General features: G+C 45.4%; 1 protein-coding gene across 1 annotated transcript; it reads left to right on the forward strand.

Annotated features, from left to right (window-relative positions):
• The first annotated feature begins 1,411 nt into the window (after positions 1–1,411).
• LOC126533220 (xaa-Arg dipeptidase-like) lies at positions 1,412–11,993 on the forward strand. Its single transcript, XM_050180496.2, has 5 exons — positions 1,412–1,546; positions 3,467–3,608; positions 6,370–6,612; positions 10,209–10,496; positions 11,730–11,993. The coding sequence occupies exons 1-5, from the start codon at positions 1,445–1,447 to the stop codon at positions 11,750–11,752; spliced, it is 798 nt and encodes a 265-aa protein (XP_050036453.2). The 5' UTR covers positions 1,412–1,444; the 3' UTR covers positions 11,753–11,993.
• The last annotated feature ends 1,854 nt before the right edge of the window (positions 11,994–13,847 follow it).

A 13,847-nucleotide genomic window follows, 5' to 3' on the forward strand; every position in this document is an offset into this window, starting at 1 on the left:
ATCGGCATTCTATTGTATTAGAGTTGACTCCAAGGGGCTTTTTCGCAAGAACGGGGTAAAATGCGCGAACGGGCCATAAACTGAGGTATCCCAAAGGTTTAGACACCAGTCGCTACTTTTCAAGGCGAAAACAGCGGGTAATCGAACACGACGCTGCTAAAGTTGTGACAGTGTACAATTGTTGCCACTATATGCAACGTACGCGGCAATAACCTGTCGCCACTGTTATAAGTCAAAGCTGTCGACAAGACATTGTCTGAAAAGGGCAAAAAGGCGATGCGCAACTTGCACCGGTAAAGTATCACGGGTTGTCGACTAGACAAAATACTTGGAAGCGAGTGCCCCCATTTTCACAGAGCCACGAGGGTGAGCATACTAATAGATACATTTAACCTGGAACTATTGGCCAAACCGCGGAACCCGGTAAAAATAAAGCGTTTAAAAGCGAAGTTTCTTCTTAGCCTTGCCGTTGATGGAACAGTTGCATACCGTTTAATTAACCGCTTCGCGAAAGCTTCGCTCCACCCAAATTACACAATCTGTGCTGGGTCTGCATAACGCCTTTTTCACTCGACCTCATCCAGGTCCCACGGTAGCCATCATGGCGGAATACGATGCCCTGCCGGACATTGGCCACGCCTGCGGCCACAACTTGATAGCTGAGGCCGCAGCCGGGGCTGCCATCGCCGCCATAGAAGCCATGAAGAAGAGCTCCATCGCCCGCGGCAAGGTGTGTAGTTGCCGAAGAAAACAGACCAAATTTCAACATTTTTCATTCTGCCACACCATTTCATTCCGGTGCCGTATGGCTTCTATATACAAATATGAAATTTCGATTGGGATGGAAATAAAAAAAAACTATGAAAGTACGAACTTTCGGATATCGTTTTGAACACACAATAATATTCAGAAATGCCATGGATAGGGAATTCCAAAAGCCACTTAATAGAAAATGCTTCCATGATGGCCTCTCTACGAAAGTATATTTTCTGACGTCAGTCAACGAGCATAGAAACATAGCACTGCGTCACTGGGATGCCGCTAGGCTAGGCAGGCTGCTGCTGCACGCGATCCCATGTATGTGGTATCGCACGACGGTAACACTTATGCTAAGCCATTTCATTAGAGTGCCCATGCGATTAATGTGACACAATGGAGCTGTTCTCTATTAGTTATCTATGCAAGAAATTCGTTGCTACAGATTGTGTGACAGGATGAAACACAAGATGAGCGATCCTTCGGAACAATGGAACAGACGGCTGAAACAGAAGGCGCTCGTCTGTTCAATCGCTCACCGTGCGCTCGGTCTCGTCGCGCAGTTTGAACAAATGCACTCGTGCCTACCATGCCAGCTATCAACCTGAGGAAATATGGTTGACCAATCACTTTCTCGCAGCTTGTCGTAATCGGCACGCCGGCGGAAGAGTGTAAAGGCGGCAAGGAGATGCTCGTGCAAAAGGGCGCCTTCGAGGACATCGACGTCGCCATGATGGTCCACCCGATGCCTCAGGACACGCTGAGACTCGCCCTCACCGCGTCGCAACAGGTCCGTCAGTGCGCATGCGCGCCCACGATACAGGGTGTGGAGTGAGGACGGAGCGGCACTTGGTTGCCTGTTGATATTTTGCTGCGCAAGCGTGCCTATCGAAGCTCTTACCCGACGAGTTGGAATGAGGTGGTGGTGGTGGGGGGGGGGGGGAGGGGTGTGTATCACCGCCTCTGTACACTGGCGGTCGCTGTTATTCAACACCTCTAGAGGATTCATAAAGCTGGATTCACATGACTTGCCGAATTACTGATTCACTCTGCAGTCGAGCGTGCCGTGGCTGAACCGCTACAAATCTCGACACCAACAGCTCGCCTGTTGCGTCCCTGCGCGCGACGTGATTCGGTGCCATTGGGCCACGTCATGTTCATCCGCGGAATTCGGTCAGTTCGTGTAAATAAGGGATAATTTCTTAATCGGACATTTATAGCGCCCGTTTTAGGTCACCGTAGGGAAACAGAGTTTGCGTAATGTTCCTAGATTTGTGACGCGGTCTGCGAAACACGTCGCGAACAGAAACTGCTCGTAACGGGTATACCGGCGTTGAAAAAATAAATAAGACGGCAGTAAATTGAGAAGGAAGCTAAAGTACTGAGCGGGCTACCGCCCCTTTATAAGTAGAGCCGGGAAATAATTATTTAGGGACAGAATACAGGGTGATCATGTTTAAGCTTTACGGAAATTTTAGACACCGCCTGTGGCAGATAGCATAATTCTTGTCCTTGAGCTGGATTATTAGGAGAGGCGGACATTACTAGCAGGAGAAATAAAGGCAAATATTCGACTAAATAACAAGAAAATGACTAATTAACTTCTTAATTACTTTACGGGACATATTGCAATTTACGAATTGTAGCCGGTGAGCTTGCAAGACACATCCACTTGAAATAAATTTCCTGAATGACGCCAGTTTCGGGATATTGTTTCCCAAAGTGTGGAGCTGAATACATGGGCTGTCCGGTTACTTTTGTGCTTCGATGCATAAAGGAGCATTTTGGTAAAGAAAGTAAGTGAAACAACAGTGCATTTCCATGGCAAGTTTGATGGCGCTTATCGCCAGACTGGCGTCATTCTGGAAAGTCATTCCAAGTGTATACGCTTTGCAAACTCACCTGCTACAATTCCTGATTCGCAACATGTGCCGTAAAGTAATTAGCCCGAAATAAAATTAGTCAGTTTTTGTTATTTAGTTGAATATGTGTTTCGGTTTTTCGTGCAAGTAATGCCCACCTCTCTGAATAATCCATCTCAAGGACTAGAATTACGTTAACTGGAACAGGCTATATGTAAAATTCCATAAAACTTAAAGACGATCACCATGTATATGCATGCTACATACTAGCCCTCACAACGTTAGCAATATCTTGCCATTACGTTTCACGTCATTAAACGTTGTTCATTAAAATCGCAAAGGGAGTATTAGGCATAAATAATCAGTTCGTAAACGCAACAAAAAATTCTTAGGAGAGTGCGGATGATGACAGCTTACAATGGAAATACTGGCTCCGTGATGAACTTAGTGTGTTCCACTACGCACCTTCAATTGTTTTATGCCTACTGTGGCTGCCTGGATAAAATTTGTCGTACTTTCGCTCCAATATTATGTATTATAGCGCACACTCAGGGATGGGTTTAATTATTGGAGAACTATTCGAAAAATATCCCTCGAACAGTGATTGTACGATTTGAAGACTGAATAGAATAAAACAATATGCGATTCGTTATTCGAAAGTTTAGAATATTCACACACCCTTACGGCATTAGAACTACAGATTGAACTATTGTTGATTCAGCTATACTGTGCAAAAATCATTCAAAAGTACGTTGATGATGGTTGAGTACTGAACGACCATGCTATGACTTTGTAAAGCAAGCCGACGGCAAACGCTCGACGCATGGCGCATTCGCTTCCTGCTGCAGATAAGCGTGAGCTACCACGGCAAAGCCACCCATGCTGCCGCGTGTCCCTGGGAAGGAGCGAATGCACTCGACGCAGCTGTGGCCTCGTACGTTAACATAGCGCTGCTTCGACAACAGACGAAGCCTTCCTGCCGAATACACGGTAAGTACGTACCCGGCTGTTACTTTATGCTTAACACACCACGTGTTCATGTCCACGTGGTCTGGCCATGAACGAAAGAGTGCCTTTGAGAGAAGGCAAAGAAAAAAAATTATGGACGTAGGCCTGGCACGCTACTGGCTCACACATACCGAGCAATATTACAAAAACTGCGATAAAGAACTTATTCAGTATTTATTCGAGCAATTATGCTGGAAAGGCCACTCTATATATTCATACACGAAGCAATGAAGAATATGTATTCATAAGTGCTCTTTTTTGTGCGTCTACGAAGAGTGGAAGTACATTTCTATCACAGTTTGTAAAATGTTGTACTTTGCAAATACCACTACTTGGCTTGTCTTTTGTTACTTGGAACGTCCAGCAATCAAGGGTGAAAAAAGCAGGAGTAAGAGGAAAAAATGCAGGCGCAAACCATCTCACGATGAACGCCGACATTAACGCGATTAGCATTGAAGCAATCTAGTGACAAATCACATTGCCACTGTAGAGACGAGCCATGTATGAAGTGTGCATGCGGCCCGGTTGCTCTCTCGAGTATCTTTCTGGGCACGTCACGCCATGTCGCGACGCCGCCGTGAAGCTGTGGGCGACAGCGAAAATGTGCCAGCCTGGGCGGAGTCAACGGAGTCTTCAGACAACCATTGTAAGACATGACATCACTGGTTTTCCTGGTGTGTAGGGATATAGAGAAGAGATTATGTTTAAGCAGCCATTCTGTGTGTTCTGGACTAATAAAATGTGGTGTGCCTTCGATAGTATGTATGCTCCGATATATTATTATTATTATTATTATTATTATTATTATTAATAATAATAATACTTTAGATCAATATACAACATTGTTATGCGACAACATCTGGATCCTTAGCCAGAGGCTAGCTATAAATCCATGCAGTTTGTATAAATATAAAGGAAAGTAAATGATTCAGACACGGCCGCAATTATTTTTGGTTTGCATTAAAATTCACAACCCTTTTGAAAGAAGTAAGAGAAAAGAAACCAAACAAGAGCCAATAAACATTCGTGCTCGAACTCCTGTGAAAATGTAAATAGACCTCTTTATTGTTCCTAAACCTTCTGTCCTCGAACTCCTGATGGGGTACATCGCGGTGTTCGATCTGTTCAATACATGGGAATGGGGGAGTCCAACGTGTGCTCCGTTCGATTTACACGTGGTGTCGGTTCACTGGCGACCTCGGCCTCCCCGGGAAGGTCGGCAACTGGAAGTGTCACGAACGTGGCAATTAGGGATATTGTTGAGAAAGAGCCGTACCCGTCTGTGCTCTAATTGTGTAGGTGCAACGCATACTTCTGCAGCCTGGCCGGTGGCAGGCAGGACCTGTCCAGTCCGAGCTAACAAGCACCAAGCCAGTCAGGTCAATTTGCAGGCCGCCCGTAGTTTCCTAGAGTAGGGCGCAGTGCGGGGAACGCCTTTTTGGAGATTTCATCTGGGACGCTGGCTCTTTCATAGATAGCGGCGGAGCTGGTCGCCGATTTCCAGGTACTCTAGGCCTCTTGAACTGCTTGGTTCGAGAGCCATTTGAAGGCTCTTTAGACGACAAGGAGCTCAGTGGTTGAGGGCATCTTCCATGATGGGGACCGCGTCCCCTATGCATTTGAAATGGCCCAAGACGCTCTGGGCCACATCTAGGAAGCTGGTAGTCCTTCAGATCCTATCGAGGCAACGGCCGGCGATGACCCCCATGATCTTAACTAAGGTTAACGACATCAGTCGATAGTATGACACCGCTTCTTCTGGCTTCCTTGCTCGAGGATTCTTGTGGCACACCCCCTTCCGAAACGTCACCGTGGCGACGAGTTCTTCCCCTCATTTCTCAGAGAGGCTGATTGACACCTACGGAAATGTCTTGCATCCACGCAAAACAGGGTGAGGTAGCCAAGACATAGCGTTCAGTGCTAAAGACCTTGTATCTTTGCAATCCTCGTATTTTCAACCGACGCCCTTCCTGAAGCAAAAGAATGTGCCGCGGGTGGCCCCCGCCCCAGCCTCTTTAGGCTCAAATGTGAACTGGCCAGCCTGTGTCTTCCAGGCACTTAAGGCAGGGCCATACCATTGTTTAAAGGAGAGAGGCGCCACCAGTCGACCTAGTCGGTCCAGTGGGCTCTGACAGATATTTGCCAACTATCTGCTACTTCTTTCTTTCCTTCGGTTTTTTCTCCAAGTCCGCAATCGCGCCTTTCCTAGATTACAACGTCGGTCTCAGTCCTGGGGTTCCAGAATCCAACTCCGCAACAGTTGGTGCCAGCGGTGGGATTAAATACCCAAGTCTCAACCGTTGGCGGCTGCTGTGCGATTGAAGCCCAAATCTCTGCAATGAATGGCACATGGTGGGATTGAGAAACCAATATGTCAGCAATGGGCTCGATCATCACAGTTGACCAGTCTCATGAATCGGCGCTACCATGCCAGACCACCTAAGCCTTAAGAAAACGCAGCCGCTCTGCGTGATCTTTGTTCCGCAGCTGTCTTTTGTTTGTTTTAAGGTGCAAAAGTGACCGAGGCTATGATGCACCAGCTCCAAGACAGGATAGAAAGTCTTACGTGAAGTTATATAAGCGATGTCAGTTTCATTGCCCCAGAGCTTCCTTAAAGAGCCACATTCTTTCAAGAAATAAAAAAACTATACCTGTGAAACAAGTGCGTTTCCCCATCGACTTTCTGAAGTCATAGTGACAACTAACTATATGCGTAATGCCGACGCGGTATCCCGTGACACAGGTATCATCACTGAGTCGGGAAGCTATTGCAACATCATCCCAGACACAAGTAAGCTGATGTACCAAATCCGGGGGAATACGATCGACGAACTTCACGAGCTGGTCTCCCGAGCCGAGGACTGTTTCGAGGCAGCGGCGAAAGCAACAAACTGCACCATGACGATGACGAAACATGTCACGTACAAGGATCTCATCTGCAACGTGAACCTGTTGGAAGTCTACAGAAAGCATGGCCAGAACCTTGGTAAGTGTGTCCCAGATCCCAACATGCAGCCAAAAGACAGCGCAGCATTGCGGCAATACAGAGCCGCAGGCTGCAATATTCCTTCGTCGCCAGCCAAGTAATAGAGTAGAGATAGCGCGAATGCTGGTCCCAATTTACTGTGCCTTGTTTATTTATTTTGTAAACGGGTGTAATTCAACAGTTCAGCAGGCAGCGTTAGGAGTAAGCTGGCAGTCAAGTGAGACAAAGCAGGAACAGCCGGATGCCCGAGTAGCTCACATTCGTGCCAATCACTGGCGACCCGACTGGCTCACTGGTTGATCTGCAGGTATCTAATATACGATCTGGCTCGATTTGTCCGTGCGCTCTTCTTCATAGCAATTTATTTATACAAGTATAGTCAACCGCAAATGTTTACGGACCACGGGATCTCAGAAAACGTTCAATTACCGAGTAGCCTTTACCAGCAGTCAGTAAAACCGAACATCACAACGTTGTTCACATATAGCTTTTTCGCAGATCTCGTGTTCGGTGAAATTTTGTGGTTGACTGTACCTACAGTGCCAAAATTAGGCATTATTGTAGGGGGAGGGAGGATATGAACTAAGTGCAATCAAGAGAGGCATCCGAATAACATTGTTTGGCACAGCACAGGTGATCAGTTTTGATATTGAGACACGTGTTCTTGCAGCAATGTAAAAAAAGAAAGAGGAAGATAGCGCAGTGACGATACATTCGAGCAATGATTTCCACTCTTGTATGGTATGGGAAAAAAGCATATTCGGAAGCGTTAAGAAGGCAGTTCTACTGGCGTACTTTCAGAACATGATCTGTTCTTGTTTACAGGTAAATTGAATCGTTGAGGTATTTTTGTTTAACTACAATTCTATTATCAAAAATATTGGGAAACAGTGAGAGTAGCATATATTTTCTTCTTTGTGAAAGCAAAGGCCCATCCGAGTGCTTTTTCTATAAGCAAAGACCGTTTTGTGAAATCGTAACTGACCGAAACAAAACCGAGCTGCTCGCTTCTCGACGCACTGCAGTGCTCCGCGCATATTTTTGTTGCCGGATGCCAAGCAGCACATGCGTACTCAGGGACTTGGCGTGCATTATTCATATAGAGTGTTGCCTTCAATTTGATGGATGCATCTCGAAAGCTTCTTCGCAAGAGATTAGGCTCTTGGCTTACCTTCGCTTGCACATACTGCACGGGGGCGTTACAGGACAATTTTTTTTGTCAGAACTACACCCAAATATTTGTATTACAATACAGCAGTCTGTGCTATAAATTACAGCAAATATTCAGCAGCAAAAGGGCTTTTCTTTTTTGGGGAACTAATCAAGTTGCATCTTGAAATATTCAATGTCATGTGTCATGTATGGCACAGTGAGCATAGCATCAATATCCTTGTGCAGATATTCAGCAGCAGTTGCCAAATTGACGTAACAATAAACACAACCTTCATCCGATTACAGCCAAACCCGACTGGAAATGTGGTTAAATTAAATTATGAGGTTTTACGTGCCAAAACCACGATCTTATTATGAAGCACGACGTAGTGGGGGACTCCGGAGTTTTGGACCACCTGTGGTTCTTTAACGTGCACCTAAATCTAAATACACGAGTGTTTTCGTATTTTGCCTCCACCTAAATGCGGCCGCTGTGGCTGGGATTCGATCCCGCGACTTCGTGCTTAGCAGCCTAACACCATAGCCACTAAGCAACCACGTAGGGTTGGAAATGTGGTTAGTGAGGTCATTAATATAACTAGAAAAAAAAGCAGAACGCCAGAAACCAGAACCCCACATAACGCCAGGTAACGCACTAACTGGAGATGACATCACGCCATCCAGAACAACGCGCTCCTTCCTTTCAAACAAGTAAGACTCGATCCAAGCTAAGAGGGGGCTGGGAATGCTAAGAAATGGCATTGCCCGTAGTAGCATTGAGAAACAGAATCAACAGCAATACTAAAATCGGGGAAAATACGATCTAGCTTATTACCAATAGTTTAATGGAGCACACAGGTCATTGATGTCTGGTTTGAAAACATATACACAATTGAAAGAGAGGAAGAAAGCATGGAACCAACTGGCAACTGGCAGGAAGACACCACAAAAATCCCGTTGACGACTACGTGGATAAGGTCAGGTTATTTTTGTATTCTAGTCGCATAATCACCTAATATTATTTAAACAACTTCACAGGGAGGAATTTAATAGAAACTTGATAAAGGCGGTAATTCGGACTAATTAGTCTGTCGTACTTGGATCATCAACAGCGCTGAAAGGACAGGGGCAGACACAAAGAACGAGGACACATAGCAGCGTGTGCCTTCATGTATGTCTGTCTCTGTCCCGCTACGGTTATGTAAAATCCCAATCTAATGAGAAAGTTGTAGAGCGTTCTAAGAGGTTGAATTCAGCAGTACTTAAGTTTCTCTCGATGGCAGTGCATTTTTTCCGTGTTACATAGAAATCCCTCAAAATATGATGAAAATCGCGAGACTAACCCTTTCCGCGTAGTGATTGTGGTATTCGCAAACCGGCAGCGCGTGAACGACCAAGGCCTTTAACCGAGTGCACTGTCGCTGTGAAAGCTGAAAGGCCAGTGACGTAGGAGTTGGCTACGAAATTCACAACAGTGATCGGTCTTGCTTGGGCTGTGCAGGCAGTAGGCGCGGCGATTCATGGCGGTAACAAGAGACGGAAGAATGTGAAATCGTCGCTGCCTAACTATGGTGATGGTGATGATGATTTAGCTTGGCATCCACTTCAAAACTGGGTGACGACAAATGGTCACCCAGCCTGCTTGAGTCAATTAGGTTTTATATGCATCTTCCTTTCCCCAGCATTATGCACAGCTCTGCTTGATCTTTGCTCTTCATTTAAACCTCTATTTCTTATTTTATGGTTACCTATGCCTGTATCGGATTGGGTGATGGGACAAACGCGAGTTCATGACATCTTAGTTGAAATCCAGAAAAAGAAATGGGCATGGGCAGGACATGTAATGAGGAGGGAAGATAACCGATGGTCATCAAGGGTTACGGACTGGATTCCAAGGGAAGGGAAGCGTAGCAGGGGGCGGCAGAAAGTTAGGTGGGCGGATGAGATTAAGAAGTTTGCAGGGACGACATGGCTACAATTAGTACATGACCGGGGTAGTTGGAGAAGTATGAGAAAGGCTTTTGCCCTGCAGTGGCCGTAACCAGGCTGCTGCTGCTGCTGATGATGATGATGATGATGCTCTGAAATTCCCCCAAGTCTTTCAGCCCAGAAACATGAAAAGCTGGAAGATTGCTGTCAGGCGCTGTTTCAGGTAGATCGCGTGAAGGCTCCATGAGAGATCTCTATCAATGATTATGCCCCGAAATATGAGTCTTCTCATAAGAGATTATGCGACCATTTGCAGAAAGGGCGTAGGGTGTCATTGGTTTGCGAGTGAATACCACCAGTGCACATTTGTCTGACGGAAGTGTCCTTATATAGTTCCAAGTGCGTTCGAGCGAATGTTATCAATGTATATATTATTTAAATGGGGACGGCGCAAGGTCAAATTCCCGTTTGTGTGCAGTAGTACTAACTGTTCTGTGCCCACGCGCGCCATACAGGCGTCAAATTCACGGACGCCGACCTTTCCTGCGCGGAGTTCTGCGGAGCCTCCACGGACGCCGGTAACGTCTCGCACGAGCTGCCCATCATTCATCCCATGTTCGCCATCCGCACCGAAGGCTCGAACCACACGGCCGCGTTCGCCCAGGGGGCCAACTCTCCAGAAGCCCAACCACCGACACTGCGGGTGGCCAAGATTATGGCACTCACAGCGCTGGACCTGTTTACCGACCCTACCCTGATCTCCCAAATCAAGAGGGAGTTCTCCGAGTGGAAGAACCGACGGAGTGAGGAAGGGCACTTGGCTTGATCGCTATGAGGGCCCAAATTGGCTCAATACGCATGGCGTGCCGCACGCGTGCGGACACGCGGAAAGCTGCACTGTCGGACCCAGGTGCACAAATTTCAGTTTACACTGCGTCCGTGCGAGCAGTGTCAACCGAAATTTGTGCACCTGCGTATGACATGCGCAGTTTTCCACCTGCCCTCACTCGTGCGGAAGGCATGCGGAATGTCGTGTGGGTAGAGCGAGTTTGAGCCCTAAGTCTCGGCGAAGGTGGAATCGGAGATTGTATTGTGGTTTAAAAGTATACGCCGGCAGGATCACTTCATCGACCACGGACATGTGGCTTACTCGCGAAAAACTTTCTGCGGGAAAGCGTGCGCACGTTAGAGCGCTCCTGAAAAAAAGAAAGAAAGAAGTCCCACGTTCTCCTACTCGTTAGTTTAACCTGGGGAATGAAAAATGTAAATACCTTATTTATAAATGCAGAATAGGACAAAACAGACCCCTCAGCGTTTAATTTTACCTATCCTTGTTTTTAACTTTCGCGTTTTGGCGAATGCACAGCCATCGCAAGTGGAATTAGTGTCTGTTCCAAGAAACAAAGTGTGTTCTTATACTATCCGGCATTAGACAGAGGGAACGCTGACAGGTAGGAAGCCAGCTTCGAGCCCAGGTATTGAACCCTTCTGGAAAAGATCTCCGCGACTTGACGCCACCTTGCGTAGACAAGAAAAAGCAAGAAAAAATGCAATATATCGTGGCAGTAGTAATAAATTCTATTAAACAAGCAAGCAGGTGAGATCATTCTCCATACTTTAACTTCTCTTACGTGCTAACACACGAAAAACCCTACGTAACTTATCTTCAGCGCACGAGAAAGCACGACTACGTTTGCTTGTGCACAGGCGAACTTTCCGTCGTGTTCCCAGACATTCTGCTCAAACGCCATCTTGTTTGGAGTTATGCGCTAATATTTCAAACTGTGAGCGCCCGTATTATATAAGTATTTCTTGTTTCTAATGTGGTACGCGTCGCAACTACTGCTTTGGTGACTTACTTAACAGTGTTTTTTTGTTTTAATGCAAAGCAAACAAGAGAAAATTAGCATTACGACGCAAAGAATGCCAAGTTTTGATCATGACCGAGAAATCTGAGCTAGTTTAACGTCTGGTTAATACCGATGACATTTGAAGGACAAGTTGAACCATGCCATTTCCTTTGCGTCCTTACCCAGATTGCCAGAAACCAGCTGCTTAGGCGCCCCCATTCTACCACTGCGACTGTGGAGACTTAATGGTACAAGACAACACCACTTGACAGATCCAGAAGGTCTGTGTGCACAGACCATCTACAGGAATGCTCAGGCGATGACATACATCGGGGAATGGATCCGGCCTCTGGAGCATCGCATCTTAGGTTTCTATAGCAAGCCGCACTTATCCGCCCTTCAACAGCTTAGCCTCGAGTTTTCCTTTTTAATAAATTGTGTTGAGTCGAACTCATGTAATTTTGTTGAACACACCGGGAAACAAAATAAAGAAGAAGGCAATAATTGCAATCGTCAGCGCTTTTTCAAATCACATGTTTCAAACAGACTTATACCGCAGAAAACACGGGCAGTAACTGACAACTCTGTCAACAACCTCTTGTGAACCACAATTTTGAGGTGGTGGAAGGTCCATGAAAGTGACGGTTAACATGAAACCCGCATGGAATTCATTTGCAGCCTCACGGCTGCTTTTATAAGTGTATTGCACCTTTTCGTTTCATGAACGTATTTGTCAGGGCTTGGATTGTTTTTTCTCCTTCCAATACTGTGAATGCGAAACGCGTGCCTACAATGGGGCTACATATCGAGCTTCCATTAAATAATATAAATAATGGGCTTCAAATTCCAAAACTGTCCGATTGCTTATGAGTGGACCCGCATTAATGCTGACCACCTGGCCCGGTAATGATGAAAAGCACTTACTTTATTGAATTGTTTGTAACAGCAATACCAGCCAATCCTAATGGAGGAATTATTAGCGAAGGCGGTCGGCCATTGGAAAAGAATTTACGAATGAAATGCATTGCGAATTTGGCTCCTGAAGTTCTTTAAGGCACATGCAAAAGCAAGGTACACGAGTGTCTTGCTTTTTGGCCCCGCCCAAAACCCGTGACCCCACGAGTTGCACTGACTTCCACGTTATTGGCAGCGCAACGCCATGGCCCCTGAACTTTGATGGATTATACCATAAGCGACTGCGAGTATTGTCACTTTGCAATAAGCTAACTTCAAGTGGTTCAACGTAGTAAATATAGGTTTGAACTGGCTTACGAGGGAAGAAGCCGTGACGAGCTGCAGATAAATACGAGCTAGGCGTTTATTCTTTCGTCCCATACGCCCGAATTTTCACGAGATTTGCGTTATTGCTTTCAGTGACTAGCGCAGTGTGGCTGTCGCTGCAGCGAATCGAGCCTTATCTACAAAGGGGAGATAAGGACAGGCTGATTCCATATAGGACAGTTACAGTACGGTCGCAAGATATATAGAATGGAAATACAAGTCATACAATTAGAACTGTCGAAGTGCGTGGAGAAAAACAATGTACTGGGGAAATCACAGAATGGGTTCAGACCAGGCAGACGCTTAGAGGATAATATGTTTATATTAAGAGGAAGCTTTAACTCGGGCCCAACTCCGATGCGACGTATTCAAATAGATGTAAAATGCAAAAATGTCTTTTGAAATAACCCCTGGACCTATTTTAATAAATGTTCTTGCATTTCAGAAAGTTAAGTTCTAGTGATTGTTGGAAGCGGAACTTCGATTTAGAGCCTGAATTATAAAAGGAGAATTGTAAAAGAAGAAGAATTCTAAAGAATTCGCAAGTGCGAAACAAATAGACGCATGAAGTTTATAAGTTAGTAGCTCTGCATTAAGAACATATATCGCGGTTCTGTAAACAGCATCTATTAGATCATTGAAAGCGGACAAATTCGATGTGTCAGTTTATATCTCACGTGAATTTCTTACGTTGTGTACAAGGGTTCTGCAAACGCTGTGTTTAAATATTACTGTATTTTTTAGATTCATGTGTAAGATATGAATTTTGTCCGCTTTAGATGTTCTTTCGGATGCAATTCACAGAATTGCGATACCGTTTTTCATTGCTGAGTTACAGAGTTGCAAACTTCATAGTTTTGTTTTCTGAAAATGTCCAATTTTCGCCAATCTTTATTAATAGATTGACGATATAAATAAAAAATTCCAAACCACCAATCACTAGATCTTAAGTTTTTTTCCTAAATAAAACAAACCTCGTAAAACTTGGTGCAGTGGTTCCAGACAAAAATGAATTCTCCTTTT

The sequence above is a fragment of the Dermacentor andersoni genome, chromosome 7, assembly GCF_023375885.2.
Source record: "Dermacentor andersoni chromosome 7, qqDerAnde1_hic_scaffold, whole genome shotgun sequence".
Lineage (NCBI taxonomy): Eukaryota > Metazoa > Arthropoda > Arachnida > Ixodida > Ixodidae > Dermacentor > Dermacentor andersoni.

Excerpts from the sequence above, each read along its gene's own strand:
- LOC126533220 (XM_050180496.2), top strand. The coding sequence starts at position 1,445 with ATGCTCGTGCAAAAGGGCGCCTTCGAGGACATCGACGTCGCCATGATG. Across the intron at positions 6,613-10,208 it reads AAAGCATGGCCAGAACCTTG|GCGTCAAATTCACGGACGCC; the intron begins GTAAGTGTGTCC and ends CGCGCCATACAG. Across the intron at positions 10,497-11,729 it reads CGAGTGGAAGAACCGACGGA|ATTGCCAGAAACCAGCTGCT; the intron begins GTGAGGAAGGGC and ends GTCCTTACCCAG.